At 35.2% G+C, this 17,246-nt stretch overlaps 4 protein-coding genes across 4 annotated transcripts; 2 read left to right on the forward strand and 2 right to left on the reverse strand.

Annotated features, from left to right (window-relative positions):
* Positions 1-27: 27 nt before the first annotated feature.
* cd79b (CD79b molecule, immunoglobulin-associated beta) lies at positions 28-6,337 on the forward strand. The gene is made up of 5 exons (XM_007571861.2): positions 28-307; positions 1,901-2,197; positions 2,284-2,402; positions 3,819-3,872; positions 5,180-6,337. The coding sequence occupies exons 1-5, from the start codon at positions 256-258 to the stop codon at positions 5,267-5,269; spliced, it is 612 nt and encodes a 203-aa protein (XP_007571923.1). The 5' UTR covers positions 28-255; the 3' UTR covers positions 5,270-6,337.
* Positions 6,338-6,365: 28 nt separating this feature from the next.
* LOC107838661 (interferon a3-like) lies at positions 6,366-8,703 on the reverse strand. Its single transcript, XM_016681748.1, has 4 exons — positions 8,059-8,703; positions 7,821-7,970; positions 6,671-6,748; positions 6,366-6,569 (listed from the first exon to the last, which is right to left on the reverse strand). Exons 1-4 carry the CDS (start codon positions 8,146-8,148, stop codon positions 6,471-6,473), a joined length of 417 nt encoding a protein of 138 aa, XP_016537234.1. The 5' UTR covers positions 8,149-8,703; the 3' UTR covers positions 6,366-6,470.
* A 2,106-nt stretch (positions 8,704-10,809) lies between these two features.
* Positions 10,810-11,726, reverse strand: LOC107833139 (interferon a3-like). Its single transcript, XM_016661559.1, has 5 exons — positions 11,595-11,726; positions 11,421-11,504; positions 11,178-11,327; positions 11,007-11,093; positions 10,810-10,914 (listed from the first exon to the last, which is right to left on the reverse strand). The coding sequence occupies exons 1-5, from the start codon at positions 11,724-11,726 to the stop codon at positions 10,810-10,812; spliced, it is 558 nt and encodes a 185-aa protein (XP_016517045.1).
* Positions 11,727-13,814: 2,088 nt separating this feature from the next.
* Positions 13,815-14,756, forward strand: LOC107833146 (interferon a3-like). Its single transcript, XM_016661590.1, has 5 exons — positions 13,815-13,946; positions 14,035-14,118; positions 14,212-14,361; positions 14,485-14,571; positions 14,658-14,756. The coding sequence occupies exons 1-5, from the start codon at positions 13,815-13,817 to the stop codon at positions 14,754-14,756; spliced, it is 552 nt and encodes a 183-aa protein (XP_016517076.1).
* Positions 14,757-17,246: the final 2,490 nt, after the last annotated feature.

Genomic DNA, 17,246 nt, shown 5'->3' on the forward strand with positions numbered 1-17,246 from the left:
TATATATATATATATATATAATTTAGTTTTAAATTAACTTTTCTTTGTTTTCCAGGCTGTAATATTGAAAGTGCATTGCTCAAAGTTATTTTGGTTTGTTGCTCTCCTCCCCTCATTTGCATGAGACTGAAGCTTGTCAGACGGACTCCACACCCACTCCTGTAGTAACAGCTTAATTCTTGTGCAGACTGCAGAGAGTCCTCCACGCACTCGCGGTGTCAACTGTTAAGTCGGTTTTTCCTTTTGCATGTCATCATGCGTTGGACTCTAGCTGGATGCTTTGGATTTGTGTTGATAAGTATATCAGGTAATTATAAACTTTTTGTCACACGGTTCACTTCACTTGTTAGCAAACTCGAGAAAACATGCAGGACCTGTAAATATCTGCCACACCTGTAATCAATGTCAGCAAATTGAATCTTGTTCCTCTAATAGCTGTGTGCTTTTATTGCTACGATGTTATTTAATCATATTTTTAAGGTCTGTTTAACCATTAAGGTCTGTTTAACCATAGCTACAAGGCGACACAGGAGTTTTGCATGTTATTTTTATCGTTACTTCCTGGCCATCTGGAGGTGAAAAGAGGAAGTTCTTGTCTGAGACAAAGAATATTATGTTATTGTCATGTTTATGAGCTTCCTTGAAATTATTTTACAATAGCTAAAGAACTTTGTTAAAAGCCTTTTCTATCCTTTACGAGAAACTATGATCTCTACAAACTCAGTTGTCTTTATTGTCACTTAATTTGTTTTCCTCAGCTTTGAGTCACTCTGTAAATAAAATACAGGACAAAACGGACATAATTTTCTTTGAAGCATTAGACATCATGCGTATCTGTGTAATCACATTTTATTCAGTACATATTTTTATTATTATTATTATTATTATTTTTTTCCTTTGCTAATCAGTGTTAACATTTTGGTAAGTTGGACTTTTTGTTTGTTTAATTGTTTCATAGGATGCATAATTCTAATCATAAGCATTGAAAATCGATGTGGCTTACAAGTCTTGTTGCTATAGTAAACTGCTCTATTAACTTAATATTTGGTTCAATGTTGGTAAAATATTTAGTTTTAAAACATCAAAAAATAATAATAATCTTTTACAATTAAAAAGTGGATAAATATGGGATTCATTTGTTTTCTTTTGCTTATTTACATTATTTGAAAGAAATGACCCCTTATACTTGAATGAAGGATTCATGTGGATTTTCTCAGCAGAACTAATCAAATCATTTTGAATGCTTATTTTTTGAACTGACAAATTATCCCAGGTGCTTATATCCCAGGACTAAATACAGGTGATCAAAAAACTTTTAAACCCTAATATTTCAAAATATAATTGTTTCTCTGTATAAAATAAAATATAAACCCAGTGTCTTGGATTTATGAGTTTCTTTCGCTATTTGCCATATTGTATTTGTTTTTCTTTTTTCTTGTCTCCTCTGGCATTCTATTTATAGTTGTCAGTTCAGTTGTTAGATTTCATATTTTATATTTTTCGTGTATTTAAAACGTGATTTAGGTTGTAGTTGCTGTTGTTTCAGATTCCCTCTGTTTATTTTTTTCCTCAGGTCCCTGATTATTCATCTTGGCAGTCACTAGTCATTTCCCCCTCAGTTCCTAAGTTCAGGTTAGGACTTTTACAACCAGAATAATTACATGTCATAAGCGTAAAAATACACTTGGTCTTAACGTTTTCCCAGCGCTTACACTAGGATTACCTCAGACGATAACCAGTAATAAGAATTAGATATCCAAATACAAAATTTGCCCAAGTAAATTATTTTCTCGTGTCCAAGTAAACTGTATTCAAAATTGAGACGGATCTCTTGAGGCTAAACGGAACGGCAAACTCTGTCTTTTTCAATTTCTTGTAACTTTTTCTGTTGTCTGCTCAGTCGCCCTGCAGATCAGCCAGAAACCCAGGTTCTACGGATTAAGACCTCGTAAGAATGTGCCTATTTACTGCCAAGTCTCACATCAACATCTGAAAAGCACAGTGGAGTGGTACAAAGCTGACAAATATGGCGCGGTCAAGAATAAGGTTATGGATAATGAAAGGATTCGGTTTGGACATCAACTTATGATCCAAAACGCTTTCCTGTACTTCAACGACCTCAAAGTAGAGGACAGAGGAGTGTATTACTGCTCAGTAAATGGCACTTTTGGCCCTGGAACTGAAGTACAAGTAGTCAGTAAGTGGACAAGACTCCGTGTGATAGATAAAAATAATACACAGTCAAAACACACCTCTAACTTCTCATTTTTCACTCCATGATAGGGCCCTACGACCCCGTCAAAGCCCTGTACAGAAGCCAGATGAAGGATGGCCTTATTGTCCTGCAGGGCCTGCTGTTGGGTGTTTGTATCGGTGCTTATCTACTGCGTAGACAAAATCTGGTACGGGCTGCTTTCATCAAACTGTTCTTAACACAACAGCAAAAGCATATGCATTGTAAGGGAAATGATTATTTTGTTTTAACAATCAGACATAGGTTAGAAAAAGAGAAAGACAGTTTTTAATTTGGTAGTTGCGCATATCCATCGTCTGGTGTTCAAACACATCGCAGATTGAAATCTAGTGACTTTGTAGGGCACTGAGGTGGAGTGAACTCTTTATTATGACAAGAAACTAGCTCGAGATGATCTGAGCATTGTGGCTTTATGCATTACATTGCTGGCAGTAGTCATCAGAAGATCTGGTCATAAAGGGATAGACGTATTTAGCAACAACACTCAGGTATTTCTGCCTACCTAGATTAATACAAGTTAGATTAAATACAACTAGGGGTACTATTTGTATTAATCTGGTGTCAGGGTCACTCGATGGGGTTGTTGTGGTCAATATAAAATGATGTGCAGGTTAACCAAGCACATGCTGGGGTGTGTTTGACAAGTCGCAGTAATAGTTTGAATAAATTTACAGTAGCACAAAATCTGCTGAAGTAGTTTTAGCAGACACTTCTAACTTTACTTTATTTGCTTACTGGCACATTTAAATATTTATGGTTCCATTTCCAAATTTATTTAGCATCTAACATAGTTGAACAAATATTTATTCAGCTAAAAATTGTTTTATATATATAGTAAATGTGGCTCATTTATAGACATGCTTCTGTGTATCTATGTATATTTTATCAGCTTATAGCTTACATGGATATTACTGAAATTTCATGTGATGGAGCACGCGAAGTGGCACCTGACTGTGATTTGAAAGAAAAACAAAAGCAAGCGGGTTTCTGTTCAACCCGCTTCACTCCGATATCCCCGAATCAAACCCAGTGGAGCTCTGTTCAGAAGTGATCCACTCTAAAACATTAAATTTTACATTTCAGTTTTTACGTATGCGTTTAACTACTGACTGATTCAAATCTCTTCGAATTCGTCCGCGTATTAAATGCATTCACTTCCCGTTTTGATTAATTCATAATGTATTTAAATAATATATAAAGACTTACTATTTGTTAAATTGTGGCACTTTTGGTGGGCCTGGGTATGAGAGTTAAGCTAACAGAGTAATTGATGTCTCTAAATAACACAAATAAAATAAAAAAGATAAAACATATGAATACATAAGGTAGCAAGCAAATAACACTGGTAATGTAACATAAAGTACATTCAAAAGTACTGAATATAGGCATTTGTATATAAATTCTGGTCTTGACTGTGCTCCAGAGGTTCTCTTTTCTTCATAATAATAATTACACAAAATAGAGCTTTTTTTAAAAAAAATACATGGATGGATATATCTATTTAAAGTCATCATAAATATCATGCCAAATATCTAACCTGGTTTCTTTCTTCCCTTTCATGTAGATGAAAGATAACGACAGCTTATACGAAGAGCCTGAAACTGACCACATATATGAGGTTTGTTTAACCTGGTTTGACATTTCCTTTGTTCAATTATTTTTAATAAAGATGTGTCACATTCAAACCTTTTCACAGATGTGCCTGTTTTGCATGACAAGTACAAGTGTAATCTTGACAGGCAACAGGAAGCTCTGGCTCTGTGCATCATTAACCTTTTAACCACAACTGCTTTGTTTGTTCTCCATCCTTTGTTGGAGCTGCTGGCAGCTTTGTGTCTGGACTACGCTTTGCCTGTCGCCAGAATTGATTCAGAGTAACATTAAAATTAGTATCTGTAGATTGAGAAATACACTGTGACGCGTTTTTGTTGCTATAAAGAGAAGTCACTGACAATAGATATCGAATTAAGCATCTAATATATATGATTTTACAGTAAAATTATAAAATATTATTAAAATATTAGGGATCTACGGACTTACTTTTGAGTAAGAATACTGCTGTAAATGGTTAAATGTAGTTACATTTATTGTACATTGCTCATTTAAATATGAACCAGCAACTGTAATGTGGAAATATTCCACTAAGGCCAAAAACAATATTTTATTTTAAGATTGAGTGGTTGTTGTCTCTGATTAATTAATACTTCTGTTGTTAATTAAATTATCCTACATATTTTTTTTTAAAATGCAACATAATTCTCCAGCAACATAAGCTAAAATAAAGATAAGACGTCATAGAACTGCTGGGAATACAGCAATTTTTCCTTGAAAGTAATTAAGTCTATAATAATGTGCATTGCTTCAATACTGCTGTGAATTCTAAATTAACTCTATTATTATTATCAATGATTATTTATTTGCAATATTTGGTCAATGTAAAGAATTTATACATTTTTCTATTGATTTTATTCTACAATATTGTATCACATTGTATTGTATTCTAGATTTGTAATCCAAAACTACAGACTGGTCTTAAAACGTTTTGTTTCTTTTGCAAAGTTTTTTACAATGTTCAATGTTGGGGATTTATACATCTGCTGCATGGTAGGTCAGACCCAAGTAGACTTTTTATTATCATTCCGTTATTTTCTTGGAAAAAACAAAGTGGCACTATTCAGAATGACCCTTTCTAGGAAGGTCATCAAAGCTGATGCAAATATTTGTTGTTAATGTCAGCATTTTTTTTTTTTTTTTTTTTGACATCTAGCAGCTGCACTTTCTTGTGTCTGAGTCATTCATGCAAATGAAAGTGTACTCAGAGATAAAGAAAAGTCTTTCTTAGCTATTGCTTGGCTCTTTTGAATATACATTGGATTCAGACACATTTATGCAAGTGGATTAATTTCATCTAATCCCCACTTTTAGGGCTTGGCCATTGAGGCATGTGGAGGAGGTCTGTATGAAGATCTCACGGCGTACGCTCGGGCTGAGGGAGCCGAGGCCCCGTGGGAGTGAGACCGACATTTCCTGCCGCCCCATTGATATGGAGTGCATACTCATCATTTTCAGTTGTGCAGTGAAAAGCAGACGGACGGAGCCTCCTGTCGGGTGTGAATATATCTGTGTTTTACCCAGAATGGTGCAGTTTTTGTCATATGCTTAAGACGGTTTACTTCTACATTTTCCAGCATTTGCCCTACAAAATCACAGCAGCTGACAGTCGTGACCCAGCAGGACAGAAACGTCACTGCTAACTAAATCTAAAGGACATCAACACAATTCAAACAACAACAAAGACCCTCCGTTGGTGGTTGTTGTATGAATGCATGAACTGTGTCCCAGGGTGGGTTTGTAAATGTTATGTATTTCTTTCAAAAAATCGGAACAGTAGAGTCATTATCTTCAAGCTTGATCCGTCTTATCATTTTAGATTTTGGATTAGGAATGATCGACGGATTCTTTATAAAACAGTAATACAGTATTTTAATTAATGACCTCAATACTGTAATTTCAGGTATAAAAAAACATCAGCTTTCTTAGCTACCCATGTTGTGCAGCAATGTATTTTCTTATGGCACTCGTTGCCTGGAGATGACAGTATAGAAAACAGATCCTCATTCAATCATAACTACATTGCTCTATCTTATAACATTCTTGTGTGTGTCTTGTCAAAAATATTCATTCTTACATTTACTTTGGTTTCTAAAGTCCAGAGAGGGGTACATAACCCCATCTTTAAAAGCCACTATGCTAAAGCATGCTTTCGGCTGATTTTTGCATTGATAATTTTATACATTTTAGTGTTGATTGTGAAAGAAATTGTTTGCTCTAACTAACATCTGAAATTTCAGCAGGATTTTTACAATTTTAGTTAATTTTTTGGTGCTTTATATAATTATTTGATAAACTTTGTTGTATCTGATTTTGTTACCGTTTTGTCACCTGACGGCAGCGTACAACTGCTCCCCATTAGAGCCTCGGCGAGGCTGACTTCATGTTCATCAGTGTGTAACAGAAAACAGAATTCAGGTTGCTTCATAGGGTGATTTTTATTGTTTTTAAATAAAATGTTTTTAAATAAAACATGTTTATAAAAATGTGTCTCTCGGAATATATTTTATAGTCAGTTCCATGTTCTTTAATACAAAAATAAGCAATAAATAGACACATAAATAAGCAAATGAATAAACAGATCGCTGTCAGAAAAGCAGAGGTTTCAGTTGGAGACGAACAGAGAAGAAACCAGGTGGTCCGCTCTGATTAGATGGAGTTTGATTTCCCTCCGGATCAGCTCCCAGGCTTCAGCGCTGTGTCCCTGTGGAATAAGTAACATATCAAAACTGTTGGTTGTGTTCAAAGACGAACTAATAAAACAGGTGACAAGTTTAGCCACCTAATTAAAAAAGGGAGACTCGCCATCTGTCCAAACACGCTGTTTGAGAGTCTCTTAAAGTATACGTGCAGCCTCCTGTTTGGCCTTCTTGGGTTTCCAACCTAAAAAAATAAAAGGAAATAATGAAATGAATATGTATTCATTAAATGGATTCTGTTTATGTGGGGTTAACACCCACAGTATTCATATGTATTTTTCCTCATGACATTTTACTGGACCTTTATGTGAGAGACCAACACAAAGGAGCACTAAAATGGGAAGTGAAAAGTGAAATGATGTATGGTTTTGAAATGTTCTTACAGATAGAGATCTAAAAGGGTTAAGTGTGCTATGCATTTATATTGAGCCTCTCTACTCTGACGTGAAATCCAGTGTGCAACCAGCAGCCGACAGAAGTTCACGATTTAGCAAGTAAAGTAAACCTGTGGTAACTCTGGAGGAGCGGCAGAGATACACAGCTGAGACTGGAGAATCTTTGAACAACAACTATTTGTTGTGTCATTGAAAATCTTATAAGGAGTGGTGAGAAGAAAGCCATTGCTGAAAGAAGGAAGCCATAAGAAATCTTGTTTGGAATTTACCTCTAGCCAAATATGGATAAATGCTACTTGTGTGAGAAAACTAACAATGCGCATCCTGCTCCAAATATGTAATAATTTAATTAGACAAAATTAGAATATGCTCACTAAATGTGGTGTTTTTACAAATTGCAATTGTAAGTCATCACTATTAACAGAAATAAATGCTTGTAAAAGGCAGCCTGTAAGTAAGCCATTCAAACCGTTTTACTTTGTGGATGGAGTTATTGAAATAAAATAAGTTTTCAATAATGTTCTAATTTTTCAAATAAGGCATTGCAAGATATGAAAATTGTTTACAATGACCTTCTGTTTAATTTGACTGAGTTAAGGTTGTCTTATAAAAGGTAATTGGAATAGATCTTAGTCTATGGATCTGCAAACACTGTAGTCACATCAAAACTTGTTGGCTAATTTGTCATTTTGTAACCTTTTCCTTCAACATGATCATTTGCTACTTTGTTTTGGTCTATTACATAAACCATATTATTGTACAATCAGGTATGTGGTTATATTGTGACAAAACTTTATGTCGAAATCGAGTGTGACTACTGCTGCAAGATAAATCAGAGGTTTACAAATGAATTGTACTTACGCAGAGCTGTAGTTCATCAGCCTGTTTGTTGACAACATTGAGAAAGTGTTCCATTGTCACCTCCTGCCATGGTGAAGAGCCGTCATCTTCCTCAAACAGGGCAGAAACCTCCTTCAGAACCTGGACAGTGAAGGCAAGTTTACCCTCTGCCTGGAACAAGGAGGAGGGACCATTCACAGGTTACTACATGCAAATAATCAAAAATAAATATTAATTTTTGATTTTGTAGATGCCTTACAGATGCTCCTGAAGCCTGGTGGTAGAGAGGATAAGGGAATGGCGCAATGTTCACCTCGGGGTCCTGATTCACGTAATGGTAAGCCTGCATAGTATAAAGACATAAACATCAGCAAATACTCCGAACTTGTCAAATACTAAATATAGAAAAAAATAAAATCTGGTCTCTTACCATCATATCCAGCAGAGTTAATGAGTTTGTGCTGTACTGTCTGAATTTATGCTCCATCCACCTGCAGCTCAGGGGAGAGCATGCGCAGAACAGACAGAGAAAAATACAGGCGAAGAAAATTCTGCTCAGCATCTTGATTTTATTTTATTTTATTTATGTAAACACAAATTTCCTCTCAAAATGAATCGATTCCAGATGTCTGCGGGTGTTCTGATGGATCTGACATGCAGCGGCTCTTTTAAATTAAGGCGCACAGATTTCATTTTCGAAATACGTGCAGCTTAACTCGGAACGTCAATTTCCCACCTCAGCAGTAACACATTTCGCATTCAATTAGCAAAACGTAATTGAGGATTAATTTGAATATTTATAGATGCAGCACGCACTCAAAAAGGCTTGGAGTCCAAATTATGACATCATGAAAAATAAATAATTAGCTTCATAATGTTTTATTTTTATTTCTTCACCGATGAGGAAATACTACGATTAATAATTTTTAAGCAATGTCTTATTTTATGTTAACTTGCAACCTGAGTAAACATAACATGTCAATAAAATGTTTTGTGAAAGGAAAAACAAAACATGTTTTTTTTTTTTAGAGTTAGAAAAAAATGGTGTGGCTACATAAACTACAAGGTGTGTTTACAATCCGATAGGTGCCATAAACGGGAAGTTCCTGCGGAGAAATGAAAGCGTCCGCGGCCCGTGACGCGCGTTGACGCTCCTTCCTTGGAATCGTTCAGCGATATTTCATGTTGTCCCACCTGAAACACGGTGTGTGAAAACAAAATATATATATAATTGTTTCAGGAGAATAGTTCATCACTCCACCTTTCATAATCAGATTAAAGAACAAATGACCAATTACTTACATTTGAATTCCAGAAAATTTACGTAGAATTTGGTGCACTACATTGGTTTCTGGTTAGTTAAAATTAAGTCATCAGGCTCTATAAAAGTTTTTTTCTCTCTAATAAATACAAATCTATTTATTGATATCAATCCAAATTGTCGTACTAAGTGCATTAATTTCAACGTCATTCATTTTATGAACAACTTTTTGTTTGTTTTACTTTTATTGCCGTGTATGCTAAGTGTGAAAATGTAAATAAAATAATATATTTTACAGTAGAAATTCAAATATAAGAGATATATATATTTTTTAAGAAATCAGTCTAACATTTTAAGTGGGCTTCTAATAAAAAATGCATTTGTTCATGCGCCCTCTGGTGATAAAAAACAGTGATTGTATTGATTCGACACCGCATCCAGGCTAGAAAAAAATTTGACATTTGAAACAATGAGATTAAAAATGAGCCAAATTTTAAGTTGTGTCAAACTGTTGTGAAAACAGAGCAAAGAATTAATTCAGGCAGTAGTATTTTTCCGCATCATAGTTTAAAATTAATAAACGTATTTTGATTAATTAAAAAAATAAAAACGAAATAAAATTCTCAATCTATTCCTAATAATGTAAATTAGGCCTAATTACCAAATTCCTGGATGCAGTTGTAATTTGCTTAAGGTGTAAACGATGATATACATTTGAAAACATATATTTCCTGATCAACTCTAAAACAAACAGATAAACATTAATACTTCTTTGTATTTGTTTCTCAACCCAGGAGTCTTATGGTGATGGTGTATCCAAGTAGGGACAGGGACATTTAAGCATCTTGGTAGAATACTAAATGAGTCCAAGCTTTATGACTAATTTAGCGACTGTATTTATTTTAAAAACAACCTGACTCAAAAAGTGAGTTAGGATCTCAAAATGCCACACATTATGGAGAGATTATGGAACAGCTGTGGAACTTCCCAGGACTTCCACCGCTACAAAAACCTCCTCAAGAGCAGATCAACATCTTATCCAGGAGACTTTAAAAGAACCCATAGTGACATCTAAAGCACTACAGACTTTATTTGTCTGTATTAAGCTCAGTATGATTCAACAAGGCTGGACAAAAAAAAAAAAAGGCATTCAAGGGACAGTTGCAAAACCACTGTTGATCAAAATGAACACAGGGGCCCAAATAGTGTTGATTAAATTATCCTGTGGAGTCTGGAGACAAAGGTGGAACTTCATATTGACATTCACACATTGTTGACAGAAAGGTGGTTTGGGGTTGCGTTGCTGCTTCAGGACTTGAATGAGTTGCTGAAAGTGGGAATCATAAATTCTTCTAGAAAATCTTGATGCCATCACTTCAACATCAAGCGAGCCCCAGGTATGACAACCTCTGAATCAGTCGAAAATAAACAAAATAAGCTTTTAGAGTGACTTAGTCAGTTAAATTAATATTTTCTTTTATTAAATATTCCAACTGCATATTTCTTTGAATCTGACTATCCTTTTGTTTTAATTTTGGTGGGAACTGAAAGACTTCTTCCATACTACTGAAGCAAAATGAATGAATAAAACTCAAAGTCATTTTTGTAGTTTTTGTTTTTTTAATCATTTTTATTTCCACAAGAAGAAACAGAAGGAAATACGAGCTTGGGTAACAGCAGAAGCATTACATTAAGAATGAATAGGTAAATAAATACTTAAATAATAAATTAAAGGTTCGGCCATATTCATCAGTTTTGGTTGGAGGGGAGCAGAGAGGAAACCAGGAGGTCTGCTTTGATTAGACAAACTTTAACTTCCCTCCTGATCAGCTCCCAGGCGTCAGCACTGTGGTCCTGAAGATGCAACAATGTTATCATTATTATTACATCACGCAGCTTTAAAACATTATGTAGATATAGCAGAAGAGTGATCATAAAAAACAAACCTTTTTCTTCAGGATTTCATTTGACATCCTCTTGAAATACAGGTGGAGCTTGGTGTTCTGTTTCTTCGATTCTCCCCGAGACCCAATCTGACGCAGGAAAAGAAAAACAAGCTTGAGAATTATAATTTTCATAGTTTAATTGAAATGTTTCATTTAAAAAAAAAATCTTACACACGAGTGAAGTTCATCAGCCTGTCTGTTGACGACATTGAGAAAGTTCTCCACTGTGACCTCCTGCCATGATGCAGAGCTGTGATCTTCCTCAAACAGGGCAGAGACCTCCTTCAGGATGTGAACTGCGAAGGAAAGTTTACCTTCAGCCTGGAACAAGAGGAAGAACAGGAAAACTGTGAGATGACTGGAAGAATAATTGCTGTCTCATCTACAATAAATAATAAGCTGTAGAGGACTTACTGATGCTTTGGATGCCTGGCTGTACAGATGATCAGGGAAGGGCACAGTGTTCTCTCCATCAGTGCTGTTAGTCATGTTTTTCGCCTGCAGCACACACAGACACACATGTCAGACAATAAATACATTTTTACACATTAGATGAACTTCAAAAAGTCTCAAAATCTGGTCTCTTACCATCATATCCAGCAAATCCAAAGAGTTTTCGCTGTACGGTCTGAATCTGTGCTCCATCCACCTGCAGCTCAGAGCAGAACATGCGCAGAACAGACCGAGAAACACACAAGCGATGAAAATCCTGCTCAGCATTTTGACTTTGTCTTTTAAATGAATTATAAATCTTTTCTGTATGAAGTCGGATGTCTCCTGGTGTTGCTGTGTTGAAGCAGAGCTTCAGCGGAGCATTTAAACTAGAGCGAACAGATTTCGTTTTCTTAATTGTTCATCTCAACGTCATCTGCGGTTCTTGGATGCGGGCGGAAGATTTCAGATTTGAAGTAGAAAATAAATAAATAAATAAATAAATAAATAAATAAATAAATAAATAAATAAATAAATAAATAAATAAATATTACAGGGTTTTTTTCTTGATTCGATACCAGGCCTTGCAGAAACAGACAAATGGGAATGAACCCAAAAGGTCCTATCATGTATTCATTGCAGACAACCCAATGAATACATGATAGGAAAAAGTCATGTATATAAAAATACTAAATAAAGAATAAACATGAAGTGCTTAGTTTTTTTTTGTTTAATATAGCTATATGTTTGTATCTCTTATAGATTTGATTCTCTTGAATATGTCTGTAAAACGTGTTTGTGTGAAGTCTATTTCTTCTTCTTCGATAATGTCATCTAAATTAACTAAGAAAAGCTCGTTTGTAAAAAAAAAAAAAAAAAGAGTTGCTTATGCAATGTCCTTCCATACTATACGGCATTATTTTATTTTAATTGTTTAAATAACTAAAATAACTGTCATGCCCGCCAGTTCCAGCTAATACAAAGATGAAATATCATTGGTTGTGAGCGTCAGAGCCGCTTTCACGTTTCTGAACTTTCCCTGATATCGGTTCCTGTTTACTCGCACTGACGAAGTGATGCAACTCAAACAACTTCGGACACATATGTTGTCATTCATTCCTAAATCAATAAAATAAATATCTGTAAGTACACAATAAAATATTCTAGGGCGCGTTTATTTATTTATTTATTTATTTATTTATTTATTTATTTATTTATTTAGGAAAATAATTTAGTCTCTCAGAGACTTTGCAACATTGTTTCAGCCTTTCTTATGCACATTTATTAACAAAATAATATTGCATTTTATTATAAAGCCATGATAATATATTAATTTCTACCGTCTTTCCATTTGATACCCGTCAGGGTGACACTTACTATCGACAATTTTTATACCCATGAAATTCTTTCTCAGCCCTTCCAATGTTCATTTCGTACCGTAAAACAAACCATTTCGTTCCGCGCGTACTTTACTATTATTTATTCATGACAGGTTTTTTTTTTTTTTTACACATTTACTTACGGTAGTCTATACTTCATCTTAGGTTTCCCATTCTGGTAAAATACACAAATCAAGATGAGATGAAAAATGGAGACGTACAACAAATAAAACAAAGCATAACTACTTTTTAAATTGTTCTAACTGAAGAATATTTTGTTGTATATTATTGGAAGCACAATCAGAAGTGTAAAATTTTCAGAGAATCTATGATCGTGTCTTGGACTTCCACTTAGGTGATAATGAGGAGGACTTTGGTGATTGGTACGAAATGTCTTGCAACAGACGACACAGTTTCGTGCCAGAAAAAGTCAAGTACAAAACGACCAAAACGTTCAAGAAAAAAAAAATGACCGGCATCCCTTCGTCCTTGACAACCCTGTCCGTTTTGTCACTTCTCTTACCTGGCCTCGATACAGGGTTGAATCAGCTAACTTTATAGGTTACTTAACTTCTTACCTCAGAAAGTGTTTTTTTTTTTTTTTTTTTTTTTTAATTGACTGTGTGTAAACTTCTGAAAAAAAGTTTCATTTGGTGTCAGGTTAATGAACATATAAAAACAGGGTATATGAAATAAGAGTCTAATTAATCTGTGCTTAGTCGCTGCAGCTTTTTTCGAAATTCCGTTTAAACTTCATTTTAGATCATATTTGGCAAAAGTATTTCACTCCTTCACTCGGATTTACACCATACGAGCAATGTTCGTTTTCTACCTGCATGAAAGCCGCTGGCTTTTCCCCGCAGGTGTGTCCGGAAAGCGAAATCTCTTCGCTCTGGCTTAAATGCTCCGCTGCGGCTCTGCTTCAACAACACCACCAGGAGACATCGGAGTTCGTATACAAAGAAGCTTTATTGTTTAGTTAAAGGACAAAATCAAGATGCAGAGCAGGATTTTCAACGCTTGTGTGTTTCTCGGTCTGTTCTGCGCATGCTCCGCGCTGAGCTGCAGGTGGATGGAGCACAGATTCAGACCGTACAGCGGAAACTCTTTGGATCTGCTGGATGTGATGGTAAGAGACCAGATTCTGAGACTTTTTGAAGTTCATCTATGTTTAAAAATGTGTAAATGTCTGACGTGTGTGTCTGTGTGTGCTGCAGGCGAAAAACATGACTAACAGCACTGATGGAGAGAACACTGTGCCCTTCCCTGATCATCTGTACAGCCAGGCATCCAAAGCATCAGTAAGTCCTCTACAGCTTATTATTTATTGTAGATGAGACAGCAATTATTCTTTCAGTCATCTCACAGTTTTCCTGTTCTTCCTCTTGCTCCAGGCTGAAGGTAAACTTTCCTTCGCAGTTCACATCCTGAAGGAGGTTTCTGCCCTGTTTGAGGAAGATCAAAACTCTGCATCATGGCAGGAGGTCACAGTGGAGAACTTTCTCAATGTCGTCAACAGACAGGCTGATGAACTTCACTCATGTGTAAGTTCACCTCGATTCAGATTGGATATGTTTCATAACAATTTAATGTAAACACATCTCACAACAAATTTACAAAACATAATCTATAAACCTGACTTTTTTTTCTCTCTCTAATTATTTCAGATTAAAGGCCATAGCCACATGAAGAAGAGAAACACCAAGCTGCACTTGTATTTCAAGAGGTTATCCAATGAAATCCTGGCAAAAATGGTCAGTACAAATTACTTTTCTGCTGCCATGCGTCAGTTTCAAAACTGCATAATGTAATAATAATGATAACACTGTTGTGTCTTCAGGGCCACAGTGCTGACGCCTGGGAGCTGATCAGGAGGGAAGTCAAAGTCTGTCTCATCAAAGCAGACCTCCTGGTTTCCTCTCTGCTCCCCTCCAACTAACATATTGAACATGGATGTCACATGAATTATTTATTTATTTATTTAGTTTTTTACTTTCTGTTATTGTTTTTTATTTCATGTTTCATATATATACAGATATATGTATTGACTATGTTTCCTTTTTTTTCTTCCTTAATCATTGTAAATCAATTGAAATATAAATAATGATAATTTTTGTACAAACAGATTATTTAAAAAAAATAAATCATCTCTTCTACCCAAATGAATGTGTTTCTATCTGCATTACTGTTATACAGGTAACTTTATAAATTATTTACATCAAAAAGTCTGTGGAATATCCAATGCCTTTTGAGAGCATTTCAACTCTTTGTTTCATCATTGTTTATTTCGCACCAGCAAACTTAAATGTATTTTAGGTATACCAGCAGTTCATGATGTGAAGTAACAAGGAAATAATACCTCATAATAATTTAGATAGGACATGAAATATGCCATGCTCTCATTAGAAGGGCTTTGATATCATAAAATATGAGGCACTTTATTTTTATTTGTTGTTTGATTTTCAGCTCATTCTTTAGCTGTTTCAGAGCCAGGTTCTGCTGGGAGTTTCTTCCTGTTAAAGGGGATGTTTTCCTCTCCACTCTCACTACATGCATGCTTGATATGAGGGATTGCTGTAAAGACAAGGACACAACACGAGCGATTGTCTAATAATGTCCTGAAACTTTTAATACTTGGTCCAAAGTGGTGCCATTTCACATTATAACAGCTTTGTCAGCATTTCAAAATTAAAATAGTATTTTGAACGTAGAAAAAAAACAACAACTAACAACTCAGAAATTTTGATGTCATGGCAATCTCTTTAAAGATGAAAATGTCTAGTGAAGAACCTTACAATTTTTATCATTCTGCTCTCTTCATTGTATGTTTGTGTGCTTTATTTTAATTTTTATATAAATACTCACGGTGAGCCACAATGACATAAAAAATACCCGGTCCATTGTCATTGTTGTCATCAAATAAAATATACCAAGAAGAAACTCAAAATATTTGCAGATGCTATCTACAGGCCACCATCCTTGAAATGTGTATCCCTGACACACTTTTAAAGATATTTGTCTTTTGACTTGGTTCAAACTTTTGGGTTTCTTTCTACTAGGTCCTACCTATAGTTTGCTGGAGTTCTGGCCCATTCCTCCTGACAGAACTGGTTGATTAGTCAGGTGCTTAGGACACTTCACTCGCACACGTCTTCTCAGATATCCCCAACTTTTTCTTGAGATCAGAACTTTGTGATGTCTATGTCAAAACGATGCTGCCACTCCCACACTTCACAGTTGGAATGGTGGTCCCAGGTGGTCCTCAGATTCCAATTGTCCCACTTTTTCCTCCTAGTAATGATGGTCATTATGCCCAAACAGTTCTGGTTTAGTTTCAGGTTTAGTTTCATCACACCACAGCGCATGTCTCCAAAAATAAAAGTGTGAATTTGCAAACTGTAATCTGGCTTTTTGTGTTTCTTTTGGAGTAATGTCCCCCCCCCCCCTCTCTGGCCTTTCAGATCATGTCAGTGTGGTGCTAAAATATATCCACAGATGTGACTTCAAAGACATGACATCATCTTCTGGGATTGTATTCATTGCTCTAAAGTCATCATTCTGTATGTAAACGTCTGATTTAGAAGACATATTATCTTTCATTACTGAAATATTTAGCAAATAAAAATAATCTGGAGAATTCTCACTGACTTAACAAAAAAAAAAGGTTTGGTCTGATCAAACTTCACACCGTGAGAAAAATACAATTCAGTGTGTCTTCTGATTTGGTGTATGTAAACATCTGGTAACAACTGTGCCTGTTAAATGTTCTGATAAAGGTAATCACAAAGATCCTTTATAGCAAAGTAATAGCATATGTTTTTTTTCTGTGATATTTTTATTATTTACAGTTTATTAATTTTAAAATTCATAAGAGATGAAGGTATAGACTAGAAATATATTCATTTGGTTTACAGTGCTTAGTTGATGGATGAAAATAAGTACATGGAATTGCAAAAAGGGCAATAATAGCAGAAATATCAACAAAATTCCTTTAATATTAATAAAACATGGGAAATCACATAGCACAAAACAAAACAAAAAGACATTTATGGTATGAAGAACGAGAAATAAAATGTAGAAACCATTGAAAAGATAAATAAATAAATATTTAATGTAATATGTTCAAATCTTAGTTGGAGGAGGGTGGAGAGAGCAGAGAGGAAACCAGGAGGTCTGCTTTGATTAGACAGACTTTGACTTCCCTCCTGATCAGCTCCCAGGCGTCAGCACTGTGGCCCTGAAGACACAACAGTGTTATCATTATTATTACATTATGCAGTTTTGAAACAGTACATGCATAGCAGCAGATAGAGAATGCAAACTGACCATTTTCGCCAGGATTTCATTGGATAACCTCTTGAAATACAAGTGCAGCTTGGTGTTTCTCTTCTTCATGTGGCTATGGCCTTTAATCTGAAATAATTAGAGA

This window comes from Poecilia formosa, unplaced genomic scaffold, assembly GCF_000485575.1.
Source record: "Poecilia formosa unplaced genomic scaffold, Poecilia_formosa-5.1.2 Scaffold7, whole genome shotgun sequence".
Lineage (NCBI taxonomy): Eukaryota > Metazoa > Chordata > Actinopteri > Cyprinodontiformes > Poeciliidae > Poecilia > Poecilia formosa.

Coding starts and splice junctions, on each gene's coding strand:
- cd79b (XM_007571861.2), top strand. CDS start 256: ATGCGTTGGACTCTAGCTGGATGCTTTGGATTTGTGTTGATAAGTATA. Junction 308..1,900: donor TGTGTTGATAAGTATATCAG/GTAATTATAAAC, acceptor TTGTCTGCTCAG/TCGCCCTGCAGATCAGCCAG. Junction 2,198..2,283: donor AACTGAAGTACAAGTAGTCA/GTAAGTGGACAA, acceptor ACTCCATGATAG/GGCCCTACGACCCCGTCAAA.
- LOC107833146 (XM_016661590.1), top strand. CDS start 13,815: ATGCAGAGCAGGATTTTCAACGCTTGTGTGTTTCTCGGTCTGTTCTGC. Junction 13,947..14,034: donor TGGATCTGCTGGATGTGATG/GTAAGAGACCAG, acceptor TGTGTGCTGCAG/GCGAAAAACATGACTAACAG. Junction 14,362..14,484: donor CTGATGAACTTCACTCATGT/GTAAGTTCACCT, acceptor TAATTATTTCAG/ATTAAAGGCCATAGCCACAT.
- LOC107838661 (XM_016681748.1), bottom strand. CDS start 8,148: ATGCAGGCTTACCATTACGTGAATCAGGACCCCGAGGTGAACATTGCG. Junction 7,971..8,058: donor ACCAGGCTTCAGGAGCATCT/GTAAGGCATCTA, acceptor TCCTTGTTCCAG/GCAGAGGGTAAACTTGCCTT. Junction 6,570..6,670: donor ACAGCGTGTTTGGACAGATG/GCGAGTCTCCCT, acceptor CTTATTCCACAG/GGACACAGCGCTGAAGCCTG.
- LOC107833139 (XM_016661559.1), bottom strand. CDS start 11,726: ATGCTGAGCAGGATTTTCATCGCTTGTGTGTTTCTCGGTCTGTTCTGC. Junction 11,505..11,594: donor TGGATTTGCTGGATATGATG/GTAAGAGACCAG, acceptor TGTGTGCTGCAG/GCGAAAAACATGACTAACAG. Junction 10,915..11,006: donor ATGAAATCCTGAAGAAAAAG/GTTTGTTTTTTA, acceptor TTGCATCTTCAG/GACCACAGTGCTGACGCCTG.